Here is a 20,653-nt window from a genome sequence, read left to right as displayed (position 1 = left end):
CCATGAATAGACACTATATAGATCTACTTTAGTTCATGTCCGATGATCAGTATCTGTCTTTACTTGACTGAGTTGACTTGACACATACTATCTGTTCTCTAGGTCTTTCCATTATTTGGACTGTGTGTGAGTGTTGGAAGGAAGGTTAATGGTATCCCATATTTAAAAGGTAGGTCTTAAAAAAAAGAGGTTTTGTCAAGTTTTACATACTGACATATGTAAAACTTTCTGATTGCATCTTTAAGTCTCTCATTCTCCTCCTCCATAATCCCCTCACACTGTCCGTCTCATCTCAGTGAGTGTACCTGCCCTGCTGGGTGGAGGCATCTCCGGCCAGCATGGCGTCTGGGCAGGGGGACGTAGTGGCTGGGGCCGCGGGTGGCTCTGGGCTGGCCAAACCCCTGCACCTCCAGCACCTGGAGAGGTCCCTGAGGCTAGACGGCTTTCTGCGCCAGACCGCCTCCATCTTCAACAGAGACCTAACCAGGTAGGGAGGCTATGGATTCCTCAGGCATTGGGATGGACTGTGTTTGTTTAGAAGACACTCTTACCCTCTAACCTTCTTGATCTGCAGTTAAATGCTCTACACTGAGCTACACCCAGAAAGGAAGACTGGTGCCACACTTTAGAGCAGATTCACAAACACAGTGATAGACTGATGTTTGCGACATGTCATTTTTGTGCCGTTGCTTTGGCTACACTAAACAGAATGAAGGTTTTAGAGCCCTTGATGTCCCCTAGGGGCCTATTCTGGGCACATTTCAGAAGCCGGGAATAGAAGGCTGGTAATGTCTATGGGGCTTAGGGTGCATTTTTGTCATTTTGTAGTGATGACAGCGATGAAAGCGACGGAGCCTTGGGGGAGGGTCCTTCTCTGAGGACAACCAATCCTCAGACCCCCCTGGCAGTGAAGGAAGAGTCATGTGACACAGAGGAGGGGCTGACCGAGGGCAACCCTCTGAATGGTGCTCTGCTTCAAGGCAAAGGTAGGCCAAATAAAGACAGAATTTAAGTGAAGAATGTAACGTTATCCACTCTCATCTATGGATGTCACACGTGACTGTGTTTAGTCATAGTCTCGCTGTCACAAGGCACTCAACAGTTCCTGGGCTATTTGGGGTTTGTTTACCTGCTTCCTATCTGTTGTGTCCACAGAACAAAAGACGGATAAAACCAGCCTTTACAACTTCTCCAAGCTCAAGAAGAGTAGAAAGTGGCTCAAGGTATCCATATCTGCAGGCTTACCTAACACATCCGACTCTGTACATCCTTTTAAAGACGCGGCCCTTAATCTTCCCTCCTGTTCTTGCCTCTGCCTCCCTCCCTCCCTGCACACCCTCTGCCTCCCTCCCTCGACACCCTCTGCCTCCCTCCCTCCATACCCTCTGCCTCCCTCCCTCCACACCCTCTGCCTCCGTCCCTCCCTCCACACGCTCTGCTTCTATCCGTGTAGAGCATCCTCCTGAGCGATGACACCACAGATTCAGACACAGACTCTGACGACTCCGACTTCTGTCTGTCTCGAGAGGAGCTGCAGGACATGCTGCGTCTGCACCGCTTCACCAGGCAGCACCAGAGCAAGTTCCACTCAGACCGCCAGGTACACACACACACACACACAGTAATAACAAAACCAATGAATCTAATGACAGATTGTTGTGATGTTTTGTGAGAGAGTCCTGGAGTTGCCTCACAGCAAACCTCTCTGAAACCTGCTTGTCTCTGTGTGTATGACTCACCTCGAATCCTCTGTGTGTGTGTGTGTGTGTGTGTGACTAACCAGCTTCAACAGTACCAGTACTACAGCACGGGCCTCCTCTCGACCCATGACCCCTTCTATGAGCAGCAGCGTCACCTACTGGTGCCCAAGAAGAAAAAGATCAAAGACGAGAAGAAGTTCAAGGGTACGTCTGAGCCAACCAACGCTCTGCTTTGACTTCTGTTGTTTAGAATCATGTCATTCACCGCTGGATTAGATTAATCGAGGTTTCAATCAGGACTGTAACGTTTCCTCGTTTCAGCCAAACTGAAGAAGGTGAAGAAGAAGAGGAAACGGGGGGAGGGGGAGTTCTCAGGGGAGGGGCGGACGTACTTTGCCAAATTCTCCCACGACGCCTCTCTGCCCATAGTGAAGAAGAAACACCTCACCATGGAGCAGCTGAACGCTCGCCGACGCAAAGTGTGGCTCACCATCGCCAAGAAGGAGATCCCCAAGGTACGCTGTGGAACACCACTCTGGAACACCGCCGTGGAACACCGCCGTGGAACAACGCTGTGTTCTCAGTGATTCATCACCTACTTCTGAAAATAATTTGTCGTCTCTTTCAGACCTTCAAACAGAAAACGTCTGCCAAGAACCTTGTCCTGACCAACGCCAAAAAGGTGAAGGGATCAGATTTAGCGATGACTGTTTTCAAATCTTCAGTCTCTTAAGTACAGCTCCAGTGTCTTCCTAAAGACTTAAGTGTGTGTATGTGTTCGTTCCTGTGGTCCAGCTTGCTCACCAGTGCATGCGGGAGGTTCGCCGAGCCGCCATCCAGGCCCAGAAGAACTGCAAAGAGACACTCCCCCGAGCCAGACGCCTCACCAAGGAGATGATGCTGTACTGGAAGAAGTACGAGAAGGTGGAGAAGGAGCACCGCAAGAGGGCAGAGAAGGAGGCTCTGGAACAACGCAAGCTGGACGAGGAGATGAGAGAGGTGGGGGCCAATGGTGTGACACGGTTGTTTAGTTCGATGTCTAGGTTCTCCACAGCCAACGTCGGGCATTAAATGGCACGGCTTGTGCTTTAATGAGCGGTGTTCTTCTCTTTCTCTCTCTTTCTATGTCTCTCCTTCTGTCTGTCTCTCTCTTTCTCTCTCTTTCTATGTCTCTCCTTCTGTCTGTCTGTCTCTCTCTCTCTCTCTCTCTCTCTCTCTCTCTCTCTCTCTCTCTCTCTCTCTCTCTCTCATCTAATTCTCTCTCTCTCTCTCTCTCTGTGTCTCTGTCTCCCTCCTCATCCTCCATGCTCCCAGGCGAAGCGTCAGCAGCGCAAGCTGAACTTCCTGATCACCCAAACGGAGCTGTATGCCCACTTCATGGGGGGCAAGGCCAGCGGAGGGGGGGAAGAGGGTCAGGAGGACATCCTGAGGAAGCTGGAGGATACCTCGGCCCAGCGGCAGATCGACATCGGGGGAGGGGTGATGGTCAACGTGGGACAGGAGGACTACGGTACCTCAATACCACACCGTGCCATACCACACTGCAGCCCATATCATGCCACACTGCAGCCCATATCATGCCACACTGCAGCCCATGTCATGCCACACTGCAGCTCATATCATACTACACTGCAGCCCATATCATGCCACACTGCAGCCCATATCATGCCACACTGCAGCCCATATCATGCCACACTGCAGCCCATATCATGCCACACTGCAGCCCATATCATGCCACACTGCAGCCCATATCATGCCACACTGCAGCCCATATCATGCCACACTGCAGCCCATATCATGCCACACTGCAGCCCATATCATGCCACACTGCAGCCCATATCATGCCACACTGCAGCCCATATCATGCCACACTGCAGCCCATATCATGCCACACTGCAGCCCATATCATGCCACACTGCAGCCCATATCATGCCACACTGCAGCCCATATCATGCCACACTGCAGCCCATATCATACCACACTGCAGCCCATATCATACTACACTGCAGCCCATATCATACTACACTGCAGCCCATATCATACTACACTGCAGCCCATATCATACTACACTGCAGCCCATATCATACTACACTGCAGCCCATATCATGCCACACTGCAGCCCATATCATGCCACACTGCAGCCCATATCATGCCACACTGCAGCCCATATCATACTACACTGCAGCCCATATCATGCTACACTGCAGCCCATATCATGCCACACTGCAGCCCATATCATGCCACACTGCAGCCCATATCATACTACACTGCAGCCCATATCATACTACACTGCAGCCCATATCATGCCACACTGCAGCCCATATCATGCCACACTGCAGCCCATATCATGCCACACTGCAGCCCATATCATGCCACACTGCAGCCCAGACTACACCTCACCTCTGTAGAGACATGTGTTTATGGCCTGTTGTTTTCAGATATCGTTGTGGCGTAACAAGTGTGTGATTGGCTTTCTCGTCACAGATAGTGATCACTACAAGTCCCAGGCCCTGAGGAATGCCAAAGAGGCCTACCAGATCCACCAGGCTAGGGTAAGTTCATACACACACACACACACACACACACACACACACATAGAACTCCCCTGGCCTAACTCCAGTTTTGCATCCCGTTCGTCCCCCGTAGACTCGTCTGTTTGACGAGGAGGCGAGGGACAGTCGCTGTGCGTCCCAGCATGCCGCCTCCGGTTCGGGATTTGGGGAGAGCTACAGCCTGTCCAACCCCTCCATCCAGGCCGGAGACGACATCCCCCAGCCCTCCATCTTCAACGGCAAGCTGAAGGGATACCAGCTCAAAGGCATGAACTGGCTGGCCAACCTTTATGAGCAGGTGAGCCTTACAGAAGCACCACAAACCTCTCCTGTCTCCCGGTCTGCCTGCCTGTCTCGTAATATGGCATGTTTCAATATTGACCACATCCATCATACTCTGTACAGAGACTCAGGACTGGGCCCTGGTACAGAGACTCAGGACTGGGCCCTGGTACAGAGACTCAGGACTGGGCCCTGGTACAGAGACTCAGGACTGGGCCCTGGTACAGAGACTCAGGACTGGGCCCTGATCCTGAGCGGTGCTGGATAACTTGTGTTCCCTGCAGGGCATCAATGGCATCCTGGCGGATGAGATGGGGCTGGGAAAGACTGTCCAGAGCATCGCCCTGCTGGCTCACCTGGCAGAGGTAAGACCTCCCTGAGCCACAGCTGCCTGCAGGCCATGGTCAGACTGGTTTGGGTGAAATCTCCATTTTAAGATGATTTTAAAGGGGTGGGTGGTTTCAGAGAGGTCTGTCACCTCACAGTTTAACGACCCCGGAACATGCTATTGTGTTGTGAGTTTTGTTGTGCTGGTGTCGAAAAATTGATTTTCCATGCACCTGCATCCTATCCAGGCCCCAATGCAATGGCAGTGTTGAGAATGAGTCGGAAAACGATCAAGTGATTGTTCAGCACGATCTCTGTGAAAGTGGAGACCCCAGCTGTCTGCTGGTCTCACTGGCCCCGTGGTGCTGACATGGAAACGTTTTGCATTGTGGAGATTTGTTGATCCCCCCGATTTTGAGGCAGACCCCACAGGAAGACATGTGTGCCTTACAGCTTAGTGTTTCCTGTTTTCAGTGGCTGCTTTCTCTAGGTTTCACACACACAGAAACGCACACACCTGACGTGGTGGTGACTGGTTTCAATTGTTGATTTCTCTAGATCTCACACACGCACACACCTGACTTGGTTACTGTTTTCAGTGGTTGCCAACTCTATATCTCCCTACCTCACACACACACACACGCGCGCGCGCATACACACCTGACGTGGCGACTGACCCTGTGCTGTTGTCCCCGTGCAGAGAGACAACATCTGGGGTCCGTTCCTCATCATCTCCCCGGCCTCCACCCTCAACAACTGGCACCAGGAATTCTCCCGCTTCGTGCCCAAATTCAAGGTGAGCCCAGCTCGCCTGCCGCTGACACCACACTGCTGGGCGGAAGCATCTTGGTTCCTGTGGGAACCAAACGTCCGTCCTCATCCTCGCTCCTCCCCCTGTCCTCGCCGCCTCTCCTGTCCTTGTGAGCTCCCCGCTCAGAGGGCCTTCCCCTCACCCCGTCAGCAGCGCTCTGTGCCCGGGGGATGAATGGCTGCAGGCTGGGAGTGGAGAGCAGCTGAGCGGTGCAGATGGCCATGTGTGGTTAAGCATGTCCTCCAGGGGGCAGTATTTGACTGTCCTAGCAGGGATAGACAGGCTGGGGGAGGTGGGGGTCGGTCTCACACAATTGGGTTGGATTAAAGGTAGACATACTTTAAGTTGTCGCATAACTCAACACACACACACTAGCGTCAATGCATCACTTGAGCAGTAAATCAAATGTTCAGTGTGTTTCTCTAATGAGGTGTTAACGGAGCATATTTCACAAGCTGTAGATAAGGTCACAGTACACTGGAAAAGAGAGGCTGAAAAAGCCCAACCAATAACAACGGAACTCAACTCAGTATTTGTGTTGAGTGACTTATTATATGGGCACATTTTTCACATTACATTAAACATCAACAACTTGGTCAAAGTTTACATGTTTTCATAGGAGCAATGAACATATGATTTAAAGCTTGGTGGTTTGCTTTTGGAATCGGAATGTTTTAGATTCTGTTGCAGGTATCGTTGTTATATGGATGTATGGAATGCACAGGAGCCAGATAGTTTTTTGTTGTTGTGACTCTTCCGACAGAGATTGTTCACAACTTTGTTTGTCCCTAAGGTGTTGCCATATTGGGGGAACCCACATGACCGCAAAGTGATCCGAAAGTTCTGGAGCCAGGTAGGATGAGAATGTTGCCACCAGTTCTAACGCCATGGGTCCTATCAAGTTAACAACTCAGGAAACCAGTCCCCAAAAACATATCAGGCTTATTCTGACATATATATCTTCATCTCTCCCCCCCCCCCCTCTCTCTCTCTCTCTCTCTCTCTCTTTCTCTCTCTTTCTATGTCTCTCCTTCTGTCTGTCTGTCTGTCTCTCTCTCTCTTTTCCTCTCTCTACATTTCCCTCTCCTACTTCAGAAGACCCTGTACACGCAGAACGCTCCGTTCCATGTGGTGATCACCAGCTACCAGCTGGTGGTGCAGGACGTCAAGTACTTCCAGCGGGTCAAGTGGCAGTACATGGTTCTGGACGAGGCCCAGGCCCTCAAGAGCAGCACCAGGTAATCCTCTGACCCTGCCTGCCTCACGGCCACACCTTCATGACCCTGCCTGCCTCTGGGCCACACCTTCATGACCCTGCCTGCTCTTGGCCACACCTCCATGACCCTGCCTGCTCTGGGGCACACCTCCATGACCCTGCCTGCTCTGGGCCACACCTCCATGACCCTGCCTGCTCGGGCCACACCTTCATGACCCTGCCTGCCTCTGGGCCACACCTCCATGACCCTGCCTGCTCTTGGCCACACCTCCATGACCCTGCCTGCTCTGGGCCACACCTCCATGACCCTGCCTGCTCTGGGCCACACCTCCATGACCCTGCCTGCTCTGGGCCACACCTTCATGACCCTGCCTGCTCTGGGCCACACCTCCATGACCCTGCCTGCTCTGGGCCACACCTTCATGACCCTGCCTGCTCTGGGCCACACCTCCATGACCCTGCCTGCTCTGGGCCACACCTCCATGACCCTGCCTGCTCTGGGCCACACCTCCATGACCCTGCCTGCTCTGGGCCACACCTCCATGACCCTGCCTGCTCTGGGCCACACCTCCATGACCCTGCCTGCTCTGGGCCACACCTCCATGACCCTGCCTGCTCTGGGCCACACCTCCATGACCCTGCCTGCTCTGGGCCACACCTTCATGACCCTGCCTGCTCTGGGCCACACCTCCATGACCCTGCCTGCTCTGGGCCACACCTCCATGACCCTGCCTGCTCTGGGCCACACCTCCATGACCCTGCCTGCTCTGGGCCACACCTCCATGACCCTGCCTGCTCTGGGCCACACCTCCATGACCCTGCCTGCTCTGGGCCACACCTCCATGACCCTGCCTGCTCTGGGCCACACCTCCATGACCCTGCCTGCTCTGGGCCACACCTCCATGACCCTGCCTGCTCTGGGCCACACCTCCATGACCCTGCCTGCTCTGGGCCACACCTCCATGACCCTGCCTGCTCTGGGCCACACCTCCATGACCCTGCCTGCTCTGGGCCACACCTCCATGACCCTGCCTGCTCTGGGCCACACCTCCATGACCCTGCCTGCTCTGGGCCACACCTCCATGACCCTGCCTGCTCTGGGCCACACCTCCATGACCCTGCCTGCTCTGGGCCACACCTCCATGACCCTGCCTGCTCTGGGCCACACCTCCATGACCCTGCCTGCTCTGGGCCACACCTCCATGACCCTGCCTGCTCTGGGCCACACCTCCATGACCCTGCCTGCTCTGGGCCACACCTCCATGACCCTGCCTGCTCTGGGCCACACCTCCATGACCCTGCCTGCTCTGGGCCACACCTCCATGACCCTGCCTGCTCTGGGCCACACCTCCATGACCCTGCCTGCTCTGGGCCACACCTCCATGACCCTGCCTGCTCTGGGCCACACCTCCATGACCCTGCCTGCTCTGGGCCACACCTCCATGACCCTGCCAGTCTCACGGCCACACCTCCATGGCTGTTCTGAAGCTGCAGCTCTTACAGCAGGGGTGTGATCACAAATGTTAACGCTGTGTGTGTGTGTGTCGGCAGCGTGCGCTGGAAGATCCTGCTCCAGTTCCAGTGTAGAAACAGACTGCTGCTGACTGGTACACCCATCCAGAACACCATGGCTGAGGTGGGGGGGTGTGTGTGTATGTGTGTGTGTGAGTGTGTGTGTGTGTGGTGCAGACATGCTTACATGTTGTTTTTTTCCCCACAGCTGTGGGCCCTGCTCCACTTCATCATGCCCACACTGTTCGACTCCCACGACGAGTTCAACGAGTGGTTCTCCAAGGACATCGAGAGCCACGCCGAGAACAAGGGAGCCATCGACGAGAGTGAGTCGATCTGAGACGAGCACTGTCCTCCAGAGGGTGGAGGGATTCCAGCTCTGAGGCTAACATGTTAGGATGCACTCGGCCCTGTCCTCCAGAGGGTGGAGTGATTCCAGCTCTGAGGCTAACATGTTAGGATGCACTGGGCCCTGTCCTCCAGAGGGTAGAGTGATTCATGCTCTGAGACTAACATGTCATGATGCACTGGGCCCTGTCGGCCCCTCTGCTCCCTCAGGTTTACATCTCTGGGTGTCTGTGGATCGTGTGTATTCATTCCTACTCCAGTAGACTGACTCACTGTGTGTGTGTGTGTGTACGCTCCAGACCAGCTCTCTCGTTTGCACATGATCCTGAAGCCCTTCATGCTGAGGAGGATCAAGAAGGACGTGGAGAATGAGCTGTCAGACAAGGTAGTGTCCCACTCCGCCACACACACTGACACGCATGCACGCACACACACACACGCACACACACACGCACACACACAGACATGACGCCCATCAATCTCTGCATCCAGCTCGTGGCACAGGAAACACCCTAATAAGCCTATGAGTGATGATAGTGCTGCAAGAGAGCCCATGACAGATGTTGTATTCAGGGCTCTCACACGTACGCACAACTACATATACAAACCACACACACACACATACAGGCACACACTCACACAACAGGACACTCAGTGTGTGATGAAACCCAGGGATCCCTGAAGGGATTGGCCACGCCCCCACATCTGTCTTCCTCCCTCTCCTGAACTCTCCCTGTCTCCCACCTGTCTGATCCTACCAGACGCTGTCAGTTCCTTCATTGAATTGATGTCCAACATGCCTCATCTCTAAACTCTCCTTACCTACCCCTCCCTCCCTCCCTCTGTACCCCTCCCTCCTCCCTCCCTCCAGATTGAGATCCTGACCTACTGCCAGCTGACGTGCAGACAGAGGCTGTTGTACCGAGCCCTGAGGAGCAAGATCTCCATCGAGGACCTGCTGCAGTCCTCCACAGGCACGGCCCAGCAGGCCCACAACACCACCTCCTCCCTCATGAACCTGGTCATGCAGTTCAGGAAGGTGGGTCAGGGGGGCCCTGGTCAGCTATGACGTCCCAGCCCCGACACCCCAGTCCCCCCCCCCCCCCCCCCCCGGCTGGCTCTTTAGTTTCAGTAGTCACGTGTGTTTGTTTTTAGCAGAGCTTCAACTGTGTAGAGGAAATTGGATGCCTTGTTTACGTGTGTGTGCGTGTGTGTGTGTGTGCTCCTTCAGGTGTGTAACCACCCCGACCTGTTTGAGCGTCAGGAGACTCGCTCACCCTTCCACATGGCCCTGAGGCCCTTCATCATCTCCAAGTTCCTGTTTCGCCAAGGCCTCCTGCACGCACAGCCGCACACGCTGGCCCGGAACAAGTACGTACAAACACACACACACACACACACGTATTGTCAGGAGGTGTACAGTCCTGTAACCTCAAGTCCTCTCTGTCTGTCCTCCAGACTGCTCCAAGCCCTGCTGTCTCCCTTCTCTCCTCACCACATCCAGCAGTCTCTCTTCCACCAGAAAGGTGAGAGGCTCAGTCTTACTAATGCCTAGTACCTCGTCACGTTTCTAACTAAACAGCGTAAGTTCTCCACTAGGCCTGGCCGTGGTTAGTTACACAGGTTACCTCTCTCTACAATGTGTGCTTACTGTGGCGCTGATGTCTTTGTTGATCGCTCAAATACATTTTGCCGTGAAAGCGTACTGGCTGCCTTGGTTTTGTCAAACGTGTGATCAGCTCAAATGAAGTGAACAGATGTGTTGGGCGGCCGCAAAAATATTTGAGCCATGCAAGTGGGCTGCAAAGTGAGAAAAGGTCATGAATGGCTGCTTTAGTCATCTCCCTCCCTCCCTCCCGTCGTCTCTCCTCCAGGGGACCACGAGGGAAGCTGTTTCTCCTTCCTGCGCTTCATCGACGTGTCTCCTGCAGAGATGTCGAACGTCATGCTGCAAGGCACTCTGGTCAGGTGGGTCTTCTGTCCTTTATCAACACCGTTCTTCTGGCTCATTGGAACCAGTGACTTCTCTTCTAAACCAGTGGTCTGTGTGTATAGCCCACTGTCTTCGTCTAAAAAAGACTAAATGTTAAAAAAAAAAGACTTAATGTCCTGTATGGTCTAGTTGTTTTCCTGCTCCAACAGGGAAACATCTAAACCATACAGGACAGTGGCAACTTGGATTGAAGACCACTGCGCTAAACCAATGCATTACTTTGAAACCAGTGACTGACGTGTTTTGTTTGACAGGGTGAGAGATGCTTCATTTCCTGTGTGTCTTCCACTCCCTCCCCCTCTTCCAGGTGGCTGGCTCTCTTTCTGTCCCTGAAGGCTGCATACCGGCTCCATCAGCAACGCCTGTGGGGCCTGGAGGAGGAGGAGGAGGAGGGAAGGAGACAGGCAGGAGGAGGGAGCGAGGAGCCCAGGACGAGGTGTCTGTCTCGAAGAGGTCTCATACTGTGGCTGAATCGACCCACAGCCTACCCCAACACGCACACCAGCCCTGTGCTGCAGGTGAGACTGTGTGTGTGTGTGTGTGTCTGTCAGAAACCGGAGACGTTTCAGAGAGAAGATGCTGACTGAGGTGAAACACTACCCTTCTGCTCCAGCGAAGCTCCAAGCGGCCCACACATCTCGTTGTCCTCCCCAGGCATCCCTCTCCTCTAGGATCTGGGCTCGCTACCTCTCCCGTCTGGTCCAGGCAGGCCCATGGCAGAGCATGTCTGGACCTGAGCCTCCAGTCCTTCTCCCAGCCTCCCTAGTCTCTCCCCTTCTGTCCTGCAGACTCCCCCCTCCTGCCTTCATCATCCACCACTTCCACAGGTCCCTCCAACTCATCCCCAGGCCTCCTCCTGTCACTCTCTAAGGTTCTCACTCCTGGAGGGTGTTCGGGGGGGTTAAGAGAGAGACACAGTTACTGGATGTACGCTGTGACCTCATTCTGAAACACCCAAATTAAGTCAGGATCTATTTTTAATCCCTGAGTTTGCACATTTGCACATTTTTCCATGAACTTTTGACAAGTTTGGTGAAAGTCTTACTTCTTCCAGTCCCGTCATGATTTCCTGGCTCCCGTCTTGACTAAGTGGGTGTCAATGTGGGTACTTAATCATGTGGGTAGTTGGTCCCTTTTGTAGTCAAAGAGCCCAGACACTCCGACTCCCAGACTCCCTCTCTGATTTCCAGCACTTCCTGGTCCTTACCCATCTGGCACTGGGCCATCTGAGTCTGTCTTAATAGACACTCTGTCTCCTGACACACCTCATCTGGTCCTAGCTAGTCTAGCCGACTAGCCAGTAATATACCCTGACCAAGGCTGTAGGCTCTGACCTCTGACCTCTACCCTGCCAGAGGCCTGGACCCCTAGCAGACCTCACCCTCTCTGATGTCATCACTGTGGGCTGTGGAGTGCTCTGCTCTCGGATAGCGTCATGAGAAGTGCGGTTTCTGGAGACGTTGATTGATTGACTGTAATGAGCTCTCAGGCCCAGTCATGGGGAGGTGGGCTGGGGAGTGGAGGGTTGGTTGGATTCAGTTTGTTGCTCTACCACTAGATGGTGCTGTGAATCCAGCAGTGAAATTACTAACCCTAACCTTTCTAAACTTTTTTTCAACCTTTCGAAACCTTTTAAAAAATATGTTTTTTTCACACAGTGAAAGGAGAGGGGAGAGAACAGAGAAGCCTAAAACGGAGTAGAGTAAAGCAGAGTAAACTACAATAGTTTAGTAGTCAAATCAAATCAAATACTTTTTTTTATCCCAAATATTTTCAATCTAAAACGTTTTTTAGAAGTATTTTCAAAACTTTATGTAGAAAATATTTGTCAAACCTATAGAAACTTTTTGGGAATGGTTAACACAAATTTATAGTTTGGGACGGTTAATTTTGGGCTTTGGGACGGTACTGGGACAGCGAGGAAAAAAGTTAGTTGCGAGCCTTGCACATATGCAAGTACTGTACTCACTAACTGACAAGTGTGTGTGTGTGTGTGTGTGCTTCTGCCTGTGTCAGGATCTGGTGTTCACCCGTCACAAGCCTGGTGTGGTGGGCCACACAGATGTGCTGGTCCACGGCAGACGTTCAGCCTCCTCATCTCTCCGGCCCTGCCAAGCCACACAACCTCCCAAGTTCCTCCTCGCTGCTGTACCCAGGGTAAGACGTCCCTGTGTGTGTGACAGCCTTTCAAGTTGGGTGGTCGCAAAAAACGGAGACTGGGTGTGTGTCGGGTGGGGGGGTCGTTGGAGACGTGCAACAAGCAGGGCTCCTCTGGACAACGTGTTGCACTGAACGTGTGTGTGTGTGTGTTCGAAGTGACCCCCTGCTGTGGCTTCCAGCTGCACGCTAAACAAACACTTGCTTCTAAAGAAAAGGCCCCTCTGCTCTGTTTGTCCTCCACTGGGCCCTGTATTTATTTACCTTTCATGTTTACACACATGCACACACACACGCAGATCCTGCTGATTCATTGATGGCAGCTCCCATGTCAGCAAGGACAGAACTACGTTCCTAGTCTTCCTAATCTTCCCTGTCCTCCCCCTCTTCACTCTGTCCGTCCTGCATGGGGGACGTGGACAGAACACCAAGCACTTCCCACAGTCCAGCCAGCCTCACATCCCTCCTCTCTGATTGGCTCCACAGGTGACAGCCGTTCCCATGGACCGTTACTGCGACGACCGAAGTGCCGAGTATGATTGGCGGATGGTGCGCGGAGGCGGGAGTGTCGCCGCCAAGCAGTGTTTTCTCTACGGGTCGCCTGAACTCGCTGCTGATTGGTCCACAAGGGCCAACTCCTTCTTCCCCCAGGCCCCGGGGGGCACGATGGCCCTGTACCCTCGGCATGGCTGGTCCTTCATTAGGATACCTGGTGAGGAGCCATGGCTTTGTCTCTGTTTAAATGGGCTCCCTTTTTTTACTGGGACAGTTCCGATTTGGGGGTGAACTGTCCCTTTTATATACCCTTCCAAAGTGTTTGTGCCTGCGTTTCTCTCTGAGTGTGGAGACAGTTGGGTGTTTTAGCCTGGGAGTGCAGTGTGTATATGCCCTGTGTGGCTGGCCCTCAGGACTGTCGGGCCAGCCCTGGCCCCAGCCCCAGCCCTGGCCCCTTGCAAGCAGGGTGGGAGGGAGGACTATCAGGCTTGAGCTCGTGGGAGAATCCACACAGGGCACCTCCTGGGGTCATGTACTGCAGAGCAGGCCCATCACTCTGCTCTGGCCCTGCCAGTGTGTCCCAGCTCAACTCCTCCAGACACTGGGACACACACACAACAACAGGAACACACACGTGTTCGTGTGTGTATATTTTAGTGTGTAGATACTCCTTATCACAAAACCCATTAGTTGTGGCTGTGGGTCAGACAGATTGGACAGTGTGCTGAGGGTTTGCCAGGGAGCAGATGAGTGATGCCCAGTGAGGGTTACAGCCTTACAAAGAGCACGTTTCCCTTCTCACAGACCTCCAAACCTTTCCACAGACACCCCTGCTCTTTCTGATGACATGTCACTTCTTCCTTTTTTCCTGACGAAAGAAAAAAACACTCATTTGTTTGCTGAATGTATATCTACTGTATGAGGCAGTTTATTGGTGTGTGTGTGTACTCTAGTGGCGCGTTGATGTGAGAAGCCAGACGTGTGTGTGTGTGTGTGTGAGAAGCGTCTGGGAGCCCTTGTGAAGTTCTTCAGGGGCAGGACAAAGTGAGGAAGTTTGACTATTGGTCATTGTTCCAGTGCTGAGTTAGGTAACACTAATAGACTGGTGTGTGTGTGGTGTGATTGTTTGTGTGTGTGTGTGGTTTCACCCCATTCATGGAGTGGCGTTGTGTTCTGACCAGCTAAGGCCTCCCTGGCTCACCTTGCCTAGTCTCTGTCTCTGACGACAATCCTTTATAACAACTGACCTAGATCCAGCATCCCCCCCCCTCCTCCTGGTCCTCACCTGCACCATGACAGCGTAAACCCCAGATCCAGCATCCCCCCCTCCTCCTCCTGGTCCTCACCTGCACCATGACTGAGTCCAGGGACAACCTGGGATCTACTCCTTCTCCCACTTTTCTCAGCGCGATCGGAAGGAAGCGGGCCAGCGGAGGGCCGACCCCCACCACCGTATTGTTGCCACATCAAGGCCCCAAGCAACATGGCCACAACGCTGGGCTTTCCCATCCTCCCCCTCTGGGCCCAGAGTCCCAGACCTCCTGAACAAATGGCCGCTGCTGAATGCTGTTTGTTTGAGCTGCGTGAGGAGAGCTGCTGCCCACCAGTAATCAGGCCAGCCATCTAATCTGAGGGGCTGGAGGAGGCAGGCTCGCAGAGAACAATGGAGGCACTGGCCACTGGCCTGGGCCAGGGGGGTTCTGCCGGCTGCCTGGCTGATTGTGGGAGAGTTTGGAGGGTAAATAGAGAGCTTGGGGTTAGTTTGTTTGTTTGGTAAACATCCCCTGTTGCTGCTGGGGTGCCCTCTCCGCGGGGTAGGGATTCTCTGCTTTCTGTATCACCTGTTGGTGAAGGGACAGTTCACTCCCTCCTGAGTGAATCTGGATGGATATCTGGATCTGGTCATTGCCTATTGGGATACACACTGTGTGCATCTTTGGGAGGCCTTGTGCAAATTCCACTGAAGTCGAACGGTTCCGTGGGAAATTCGACAGAATTCAAAAATACAACTTAAATATGCGTTTGTGGCTCCGGTTCCACTTACCGTAATCGAAGAACAAGCCCACAAAATGATGCCTTCTCACAATAGCTAGCCTTTTTTCTTTTTCTCTGTGTTCTGAAATGAGGTTGGAAAGAGTGCAGTTTGCTGTGGAGGTGCATGTGTGTGTGTTTGTATATATGTGTGTGTGTGTCTGTGCCAAGCCACAGGCTGTGGGAAACACCGCTTTGTCTTCCTGTCCCTTCAAAGAATTCCTGCTCTCCAGCAAAATGGCAGGAAGTGTCCCAGCCTTCTGATAGAGGGGCAGAGAGCAGCCCAGACAGGCCACACGGTGAGGGCTGCTGCGTCACCGCTCACTGTCTGGTACCCCCACAACACACCTGGAGGGGTGCCTTTACCTGGGGGGGCTCCACCTGGAATAGGAAACATGCCGTCCGCTTTGCAACGCAGCTCGACGTGTTTTGGGGGGATTTTTAGGTGCTCGGGGGGAGCGAGGCGGGTGTATTTCTCGCTGCAGTACCGAATGCGTCCTGAAGGAGGCGACAGCACCCATCATTGGGTTGAGTTTGCCCTCCCGGTCTGTGAGAGCCAGTGTTGGTACTGGGTCGTGGGGTGTGTGCGAGGCCAGACCGCCGCAGGGTGTAATCTATCTTCATGACAGCGTCCACGGCGCCCAGGACTTAGTCTCTCTCTGCAGTGGGACCGGCTGTGGAGAGTTTCCCTCTAAACACACACACTCTGTCTCGCCTTGCCTGGTGAGCTGCTCAGAGGAGCTGCTGTGTAACACACACACACGTACACACACACACACACACACACATGAACACACAGGGGCTTTAAGATAGTTTACTCTTCTCTGCGTTTGCCAAAATTCCTAGGCTTGAGTGTGTGGTAAACACCCAGGCATCAGCAGGCCTAACCAGAAGATTATCCCCTGTCATTGGGCTCTTCTGCTCTGAGTCATGTAGGCCTGATCGAGGGGATGGAGGACATATATATATATCCATCATTATCTCACTCTGTCCATTTCTCTCTCTCCCCCCCTGTACCTCCATCAGCCCCTTCCTGCCCTGTCTCTCACACACCCTCTACCACTTTTGCCCTCCTCAATCCCTCCATCTCTCTCGCTCACTCTCTCTCCCTCCACCCCTCGTGCAGGCAGAGCAGCAGTGAAAGGGGGAGAGTGGAGGGAGTATTAATGAAATTAGCAGCGGAGTTGGAGTAAGCGGGCGCCAGGCAGCAGGCCTGGGATAATTAGCTGGCCCAGGGCTCAGTGACAGCAGGCTTTTAATTGGGTCAGGCCCGGGTCAGCCCCCTGCTCTGGCCTACAGGGATTGGATTACACTGCTTGGGGAGGGGCGGGGTTAGAGCGAAGGGGGGTGTACTGGATGAGGGTGCAGGTGGGTGGGTGTGTGTGTGGCTTGGGGGGGGGGGGGGTGGTGGGAGTATAATCCACCAGCAGGAGAGGGTGGGGTTGGAGTGAGGGACACTGGGGGATGGGTAATGGTGGGGGTGAAGGAGTGGCATGGCAGGTGGTGAAGCTCGATCTGGGTCTCCATGGAAACCACGGTGTTAAAGCGAGCCACATTGGAGTGTGCCGAGGTGGGGGTGCTGTGTGACTGTGGAGGGCTAGTCAGGGGGGGCTAGTCAGGGAGGGCTAGTAAGGGAGGGTTAGTCAGGGCGGGCTAGTCGGGGAGGGCTAGTCAGGGAGAGCTAGTCAGGGAGGGCTAGTCAGGGAGGGTTAGTCAGGGCGGGCTAGTCAGGGAGGGCTAGTCAGGGAGGGCTAGTCAGGGGGGGCTAGTCAGGGAGGGCTAGTAAGGGAGGGTTAGTCAGGGAGGGCTAGTCAGGGAGGGTTAGTCAGGGAGAGTTAGTCAGGGAGGGCTAGTCAGGGGGGTGCTAGTCAGGGAGGGCTAGTCAGGGAGGGCTAGTCAGGTACGGTTAGTCAGGGAGGGTTAGTCAGGGAGGGTTAGTCAGGGAGGGTTAGTCAGGGAGGGTTAGTCAGGGAGGGTTAGTCAGGGAGGGCTAGTCAGGGAGGGTTAGTCAGGGAGGGTTAGTCAGGGAGGGCTAGTCAGGGAGGGCTAGTCAGGGAGGGCTAGTCAGGGCGGGCTAGTCAGGGAGGGCTAGTCAGGGAGGGCTAGTCAGGGAGGGTTAGTCAGGGAGGGCTAGTCAGGGAGGGCTAGTCAGGGAGGGCTAGTCAGGGAGGGCTAGTCAGGGAGGGCTAGTCAGGGAGGGCTAGTCAGGGAGGGCTAGTCAGGGAGGGCTAGTCAGGGAGGGTTAGTCAGGGCGCCCACAGTGTGCTGCAGCACTGTTCTAGACCTCGATGTCTAACTGGACTGGTTTTGTTCTGGGATCATCAACCACTCCTGTTGTTGCTGTAACCAGAGTAAACAAACCCTGAATTTTGATTGGTGATCCTACAAGACCCTTTTTTACGTCTCCATAAGGCGAGTTTTGTTTCATAAACTATTCGTTTAATCCCTCTTAACCCCTCTATATTTGGGTATTGTGTGGGTTGGCTCTGTGAAGCCAATTTGTTCAACTTTACGACGAGCCTCATGATTTTTCTCTCTGCAAACAGATGTATCTTATTACATGAGCCAAACTTGGAGGAATGAAGCGGACCATCTAAGGTCTCTCAAAAATAAAAAAAATCTATATCATAATTATATATATAATTTATAACTGCTTTCTTGTCCCTCCCTCGAAACCTCCGTTTTAAGAAGCGACGGCATGGTGTGCTGTGGAGCTGCACCTCCATGAGGAGGGGGGGTCCCCAGCGCTGGGGGGGGACCAGGAGAGGGGTCGCTGCTGCCTGGTGCTGCCTCTGTCGGCAGAGTCAACGTGGCAGCCTGCCTCCACACAAAACAAGGCAGCCCCAGGGTGTCCTCTTTGGGGCTGAGATACTAAACATTCTCAGCCTCATCCAAGTGTTAGCTTACACTCAACATTTAAAGACATTTTTTCAGCTTTTATTTTTTATAGTGTTAGAGACAGGAATGCAGGGAGAGAGATCAGGGGATTCAAACCCATGCCCCATTAGTTAGGCCTTAGCCTTAATGGTACGTGTTCTTACTCAGTGAGCTACTGGAGTACCTAGCTAGCACCAAATAAGACCACCAGGAAGAGGATTGTGAATGCTGGTACACCAGCGAGCAGACTGCTGCCTTGACTGTGGGCAGAAACGCTGAGTCTCAGAGAGGCTCTGTGTCTGTGCCAAAGTAGGCTCTTATATTTAGGTGTGTGTGGCGCTGATGTACATGTCTGTGGCTCTGCCCGGGCCGGGCTGGCACCACAGCCAAGAGGCCTGTCAACTCTGTACCACAACAGCAACCACAGTAAACACCACCGTCCTCTCTCTACCCTGCTCTCTTCCTCTCCACTTCGCCTCTCTCTCTCTCTCTGACGCCACAGCCAATTACAGGTCTGTGATGGTGGGTTATGTGGTTCCTCACGGGCCTCCGTCGAGAGACACACACACACACACACACTGGTGGGTGGCACCGTGGTTACATGACTGATGCTTCAAGCGGAGACTTCATCACTGCGAGTTAACTGTCCTCACTGCAGACCTTCCCCTCCATCTGCCTCTCCCTCTCTTTCCATACTGCGCTCCCTTCCTCTCTCTGGGCTCCCCTTCTTGTCCTCCTCCTTTATCTTCAGCTCCCAACTTTCCCCTCCCTCTTCTCTCCCTACCTCCCGCTCTCTCCCTCCCTCCTTCTACCCCTTCCACCCGCTCTTTCTCTCCCTCCTTCTCCCTACCTCCCGCTCTCTCTCCCTCCCTCCTTCTCTCCCTTCCTCCCGCTCTCTCTCCCTCCTTCCTTCTCTCCCTACCTCCTGCTCTCTCTCTCCCTCCTTCTCCCTACCTCCTGCTCTCTCTCTCCCTACCTCCCGCTCTCTCTCCCTCCTTCCTTCTCTCCCTACCTCCTGCTCTCTCTCTCCCTCCTTCTCCCTACCTCCTGCTCTCTCTCTCCCTCCTTCTCCCTACCTCCTGCTCTCTCTCTCCCTACCTCCCGCTCTCTCTCCCTCCTTCCTTCTCCCTCCTTCCTTCTCCCTCATCCTGCCATGTGCAGCATACTCCTGTGTTTGACCAGGTCAGAATGGATTTGTAAATCTCGTACCACAGTGACCCAGAGGCGACTGCTCTCTCGCCAGAGTGACCCCTTCCTGGAGTCTTCACCCTTCATCTGTTCTATTAGTTTCTCTTTAACACCTCACCAGGGTCACCAGCCGACCCCTCAGGGTCAGAGGTCGGGGTTCAGCCTGGGTACACATTAGCATGGCAGTTAACAGTTGTTTGAGTTGATCTGGTGGGATTTGCTTCATAACAGAGCCTCCAAACAGGTAATATATGCTGCGGTAATAGCTCAGCAGTAGAGCATTTGGCTGCAGATCTAGAGGTTGATAATGTTCATATCTATATTGTATGTGAAGTGGTCCTACTTCAAAACGTCTAAATGTTTAATTATTATTATTGTTCAAAATTATATGGTGGGTGGTTTTTGACATGGTGGGGTTCTTGGTACAAGTCTGAGGTAGTAAATAGTTTTGTTCACCCGATTCGAGACACTAAACTACGTTCTCTAGCCTGGGAACCAGTGCTTTAGAATCAGAGAGGCAGAACAGCCAGCCTCCCCTTCAGGACTCCTCCTGCCCCCCTGCCCCTGACCCCGTTCTCTGCTTCTCTGTCAGGGTCGCGACCCGGGGGTCAGTCACCATGGTGACCTGGTTGCTGGATCGATGGCAGTTACAACCCCTTCTCCCTTTGTCCTACAGTGACAAATGATGTTAATACCTCATCAACTGGGGATGGACGGTGAGCCTCATAATCACTGAACTGAGATCAGATTAGTGGACCCTCAGCCCTCCCCTCATAATGAGGGCTTGCTGAGTAGCATATTGTCTGGCACCTCGTCCCTTCCTTGTCATCCAGCCTGTGTAGAGGAGCAGAGAGGGCAGGGGGGGACTCTCTTTGCGTAAGGGGTCATGTTGGCCACCAGGGATGGAGTTAGCAGGGATTGATCCCAAAGCTGATTTACATTGGTCTTTACCAGGCTCTGACACGGCTTAGGGAGGACTCTCATTGATTAGGTGACAGATAATCGTCTTTGATCCTGATGAACTGGGTTTTCTATTTCGTAATAACCACCCTTCTCATGTTGGGCTAAACGCAGGCTCTTTGGACTGGCGTGGGTGTCATGAGGGAACAGCCCCCGTCACCAGGGAAAAACGGCCGCAAAAAAAAACGTCAATTCTAAGTGAAT

At 53.5% G+C, this 20,653-nt stretch overlaps 1 protein-coding gene across 3 annotated transcripts in view; it reads left to right on the top strand.

Annotated features, from left to right (window-relative positions):
- The window catches only part of ino80 (INO80 complex ATPase subunit), a 30,722-nt gene that overhangs the window by 1,382 nt on the left and 8,687 nt on the right, over nt 1-20,653 (top strand). For all 3 annotated transcript variants that reach the window (XM_047021499.1, XM_047021497.1, XM_047021498.1), the window contains exons 2-27: nt 103-169; nt 297-487; nt 829-986; nt 1,156-1,223; nt 1,454-1,600; nt 1,784-1,904; nt 2,022-2,215; nt 2,329-2,382; nt 2,496-2,699; nt 3,015-3,210; nt 4,185-4,252; nt 4,347-4,550; nt 4,819-4,899; nt 5,562-5,657; nt 6,466-6,525; nt 6,768-6,910; nt 8,440-8,524; nt 8,609-8,726; nt 9,048-9,133; nt 9,620-9,787; nt 9,980-10,119; nt 10,207-10,274; nt 10,623-10,716; nt 11,049-11,259; nt 12,758-12,898; nt 13,385-13,610. In XM_047021499.1, the coding sequence (XP_046877455.1) occupies nt 339-487; nt 829-986; nt 1,156-1,223; nt 1,454-1,600; nt 1,784-1,904; nt 2,022-2,215; nt 2,329-2,382; nt 2,496-2,699; nt 3,015-3,210; nt 4,185-4,252; nt 4,347-4,550; nt 4,819-4,899; nt 5,562-5,657; nt 6,466-6,525; nt 6,768-6,910; nt 8,440-8,524; nt 8,609-8,726; nt 9,048-9,133; nt 9,620-9,787; nt 9,980-10,119; nt 10,207-10,274; nt 10,623-10,716; nt 11,049-11,259; nt 12,758-12,898; nt 13,385-13,610 (3,280 nt within the window). In that variant the 5' untranslated portion in view covers nt 103-169; nt 297-338. The remainder of the gene's footprint in view (nt 1-102; nt 170-296; nt 488-828; nt 987-1,155; nt 1,224-1,453; nt 1,601-1,783; nt 1,905-2,021; nt 2,216-2,328; nt 2,383-2,495; nt 2,700-3,014; nt 3,211-4,184; nt 4,253-4,346; nt 4,551-4,818; nt 4,900-5,561; nt 5,658-6,465; nt 6,526-6,767; nt 6,911-8,439; nt 8,525-8,608; nt 8,727-9,047; nt 9,134-9,619; nt 9,788-9,979; nt 10,120-10,206; nt 10,275-10,622; nt 10,717-11,048; nt 11,260-12,757; nt 12,899-13,384; nt 13,611-20,653) is intronic.

Source organism: Hypomesus transpacificus, chromosome 6 (assembly GCF_021917145.1).
Source record: "Hypomesus transpacificus isolate Combined female chromosome 6, fHypTra1, whole genome shotgun sequence".
Classification (NCBI taxonomy): domain Eukaryota; kingdom Metazoa; phylum Chordata; class Actinopteri; order Osmeriformes; family Osmeridae; genus Hypomesus; species Hypomesus transpacificus.
Note: the sequence above shows the minus strand (reverse complement) of the source record. Positions and strands in the feature narration are given on the sequence as shown.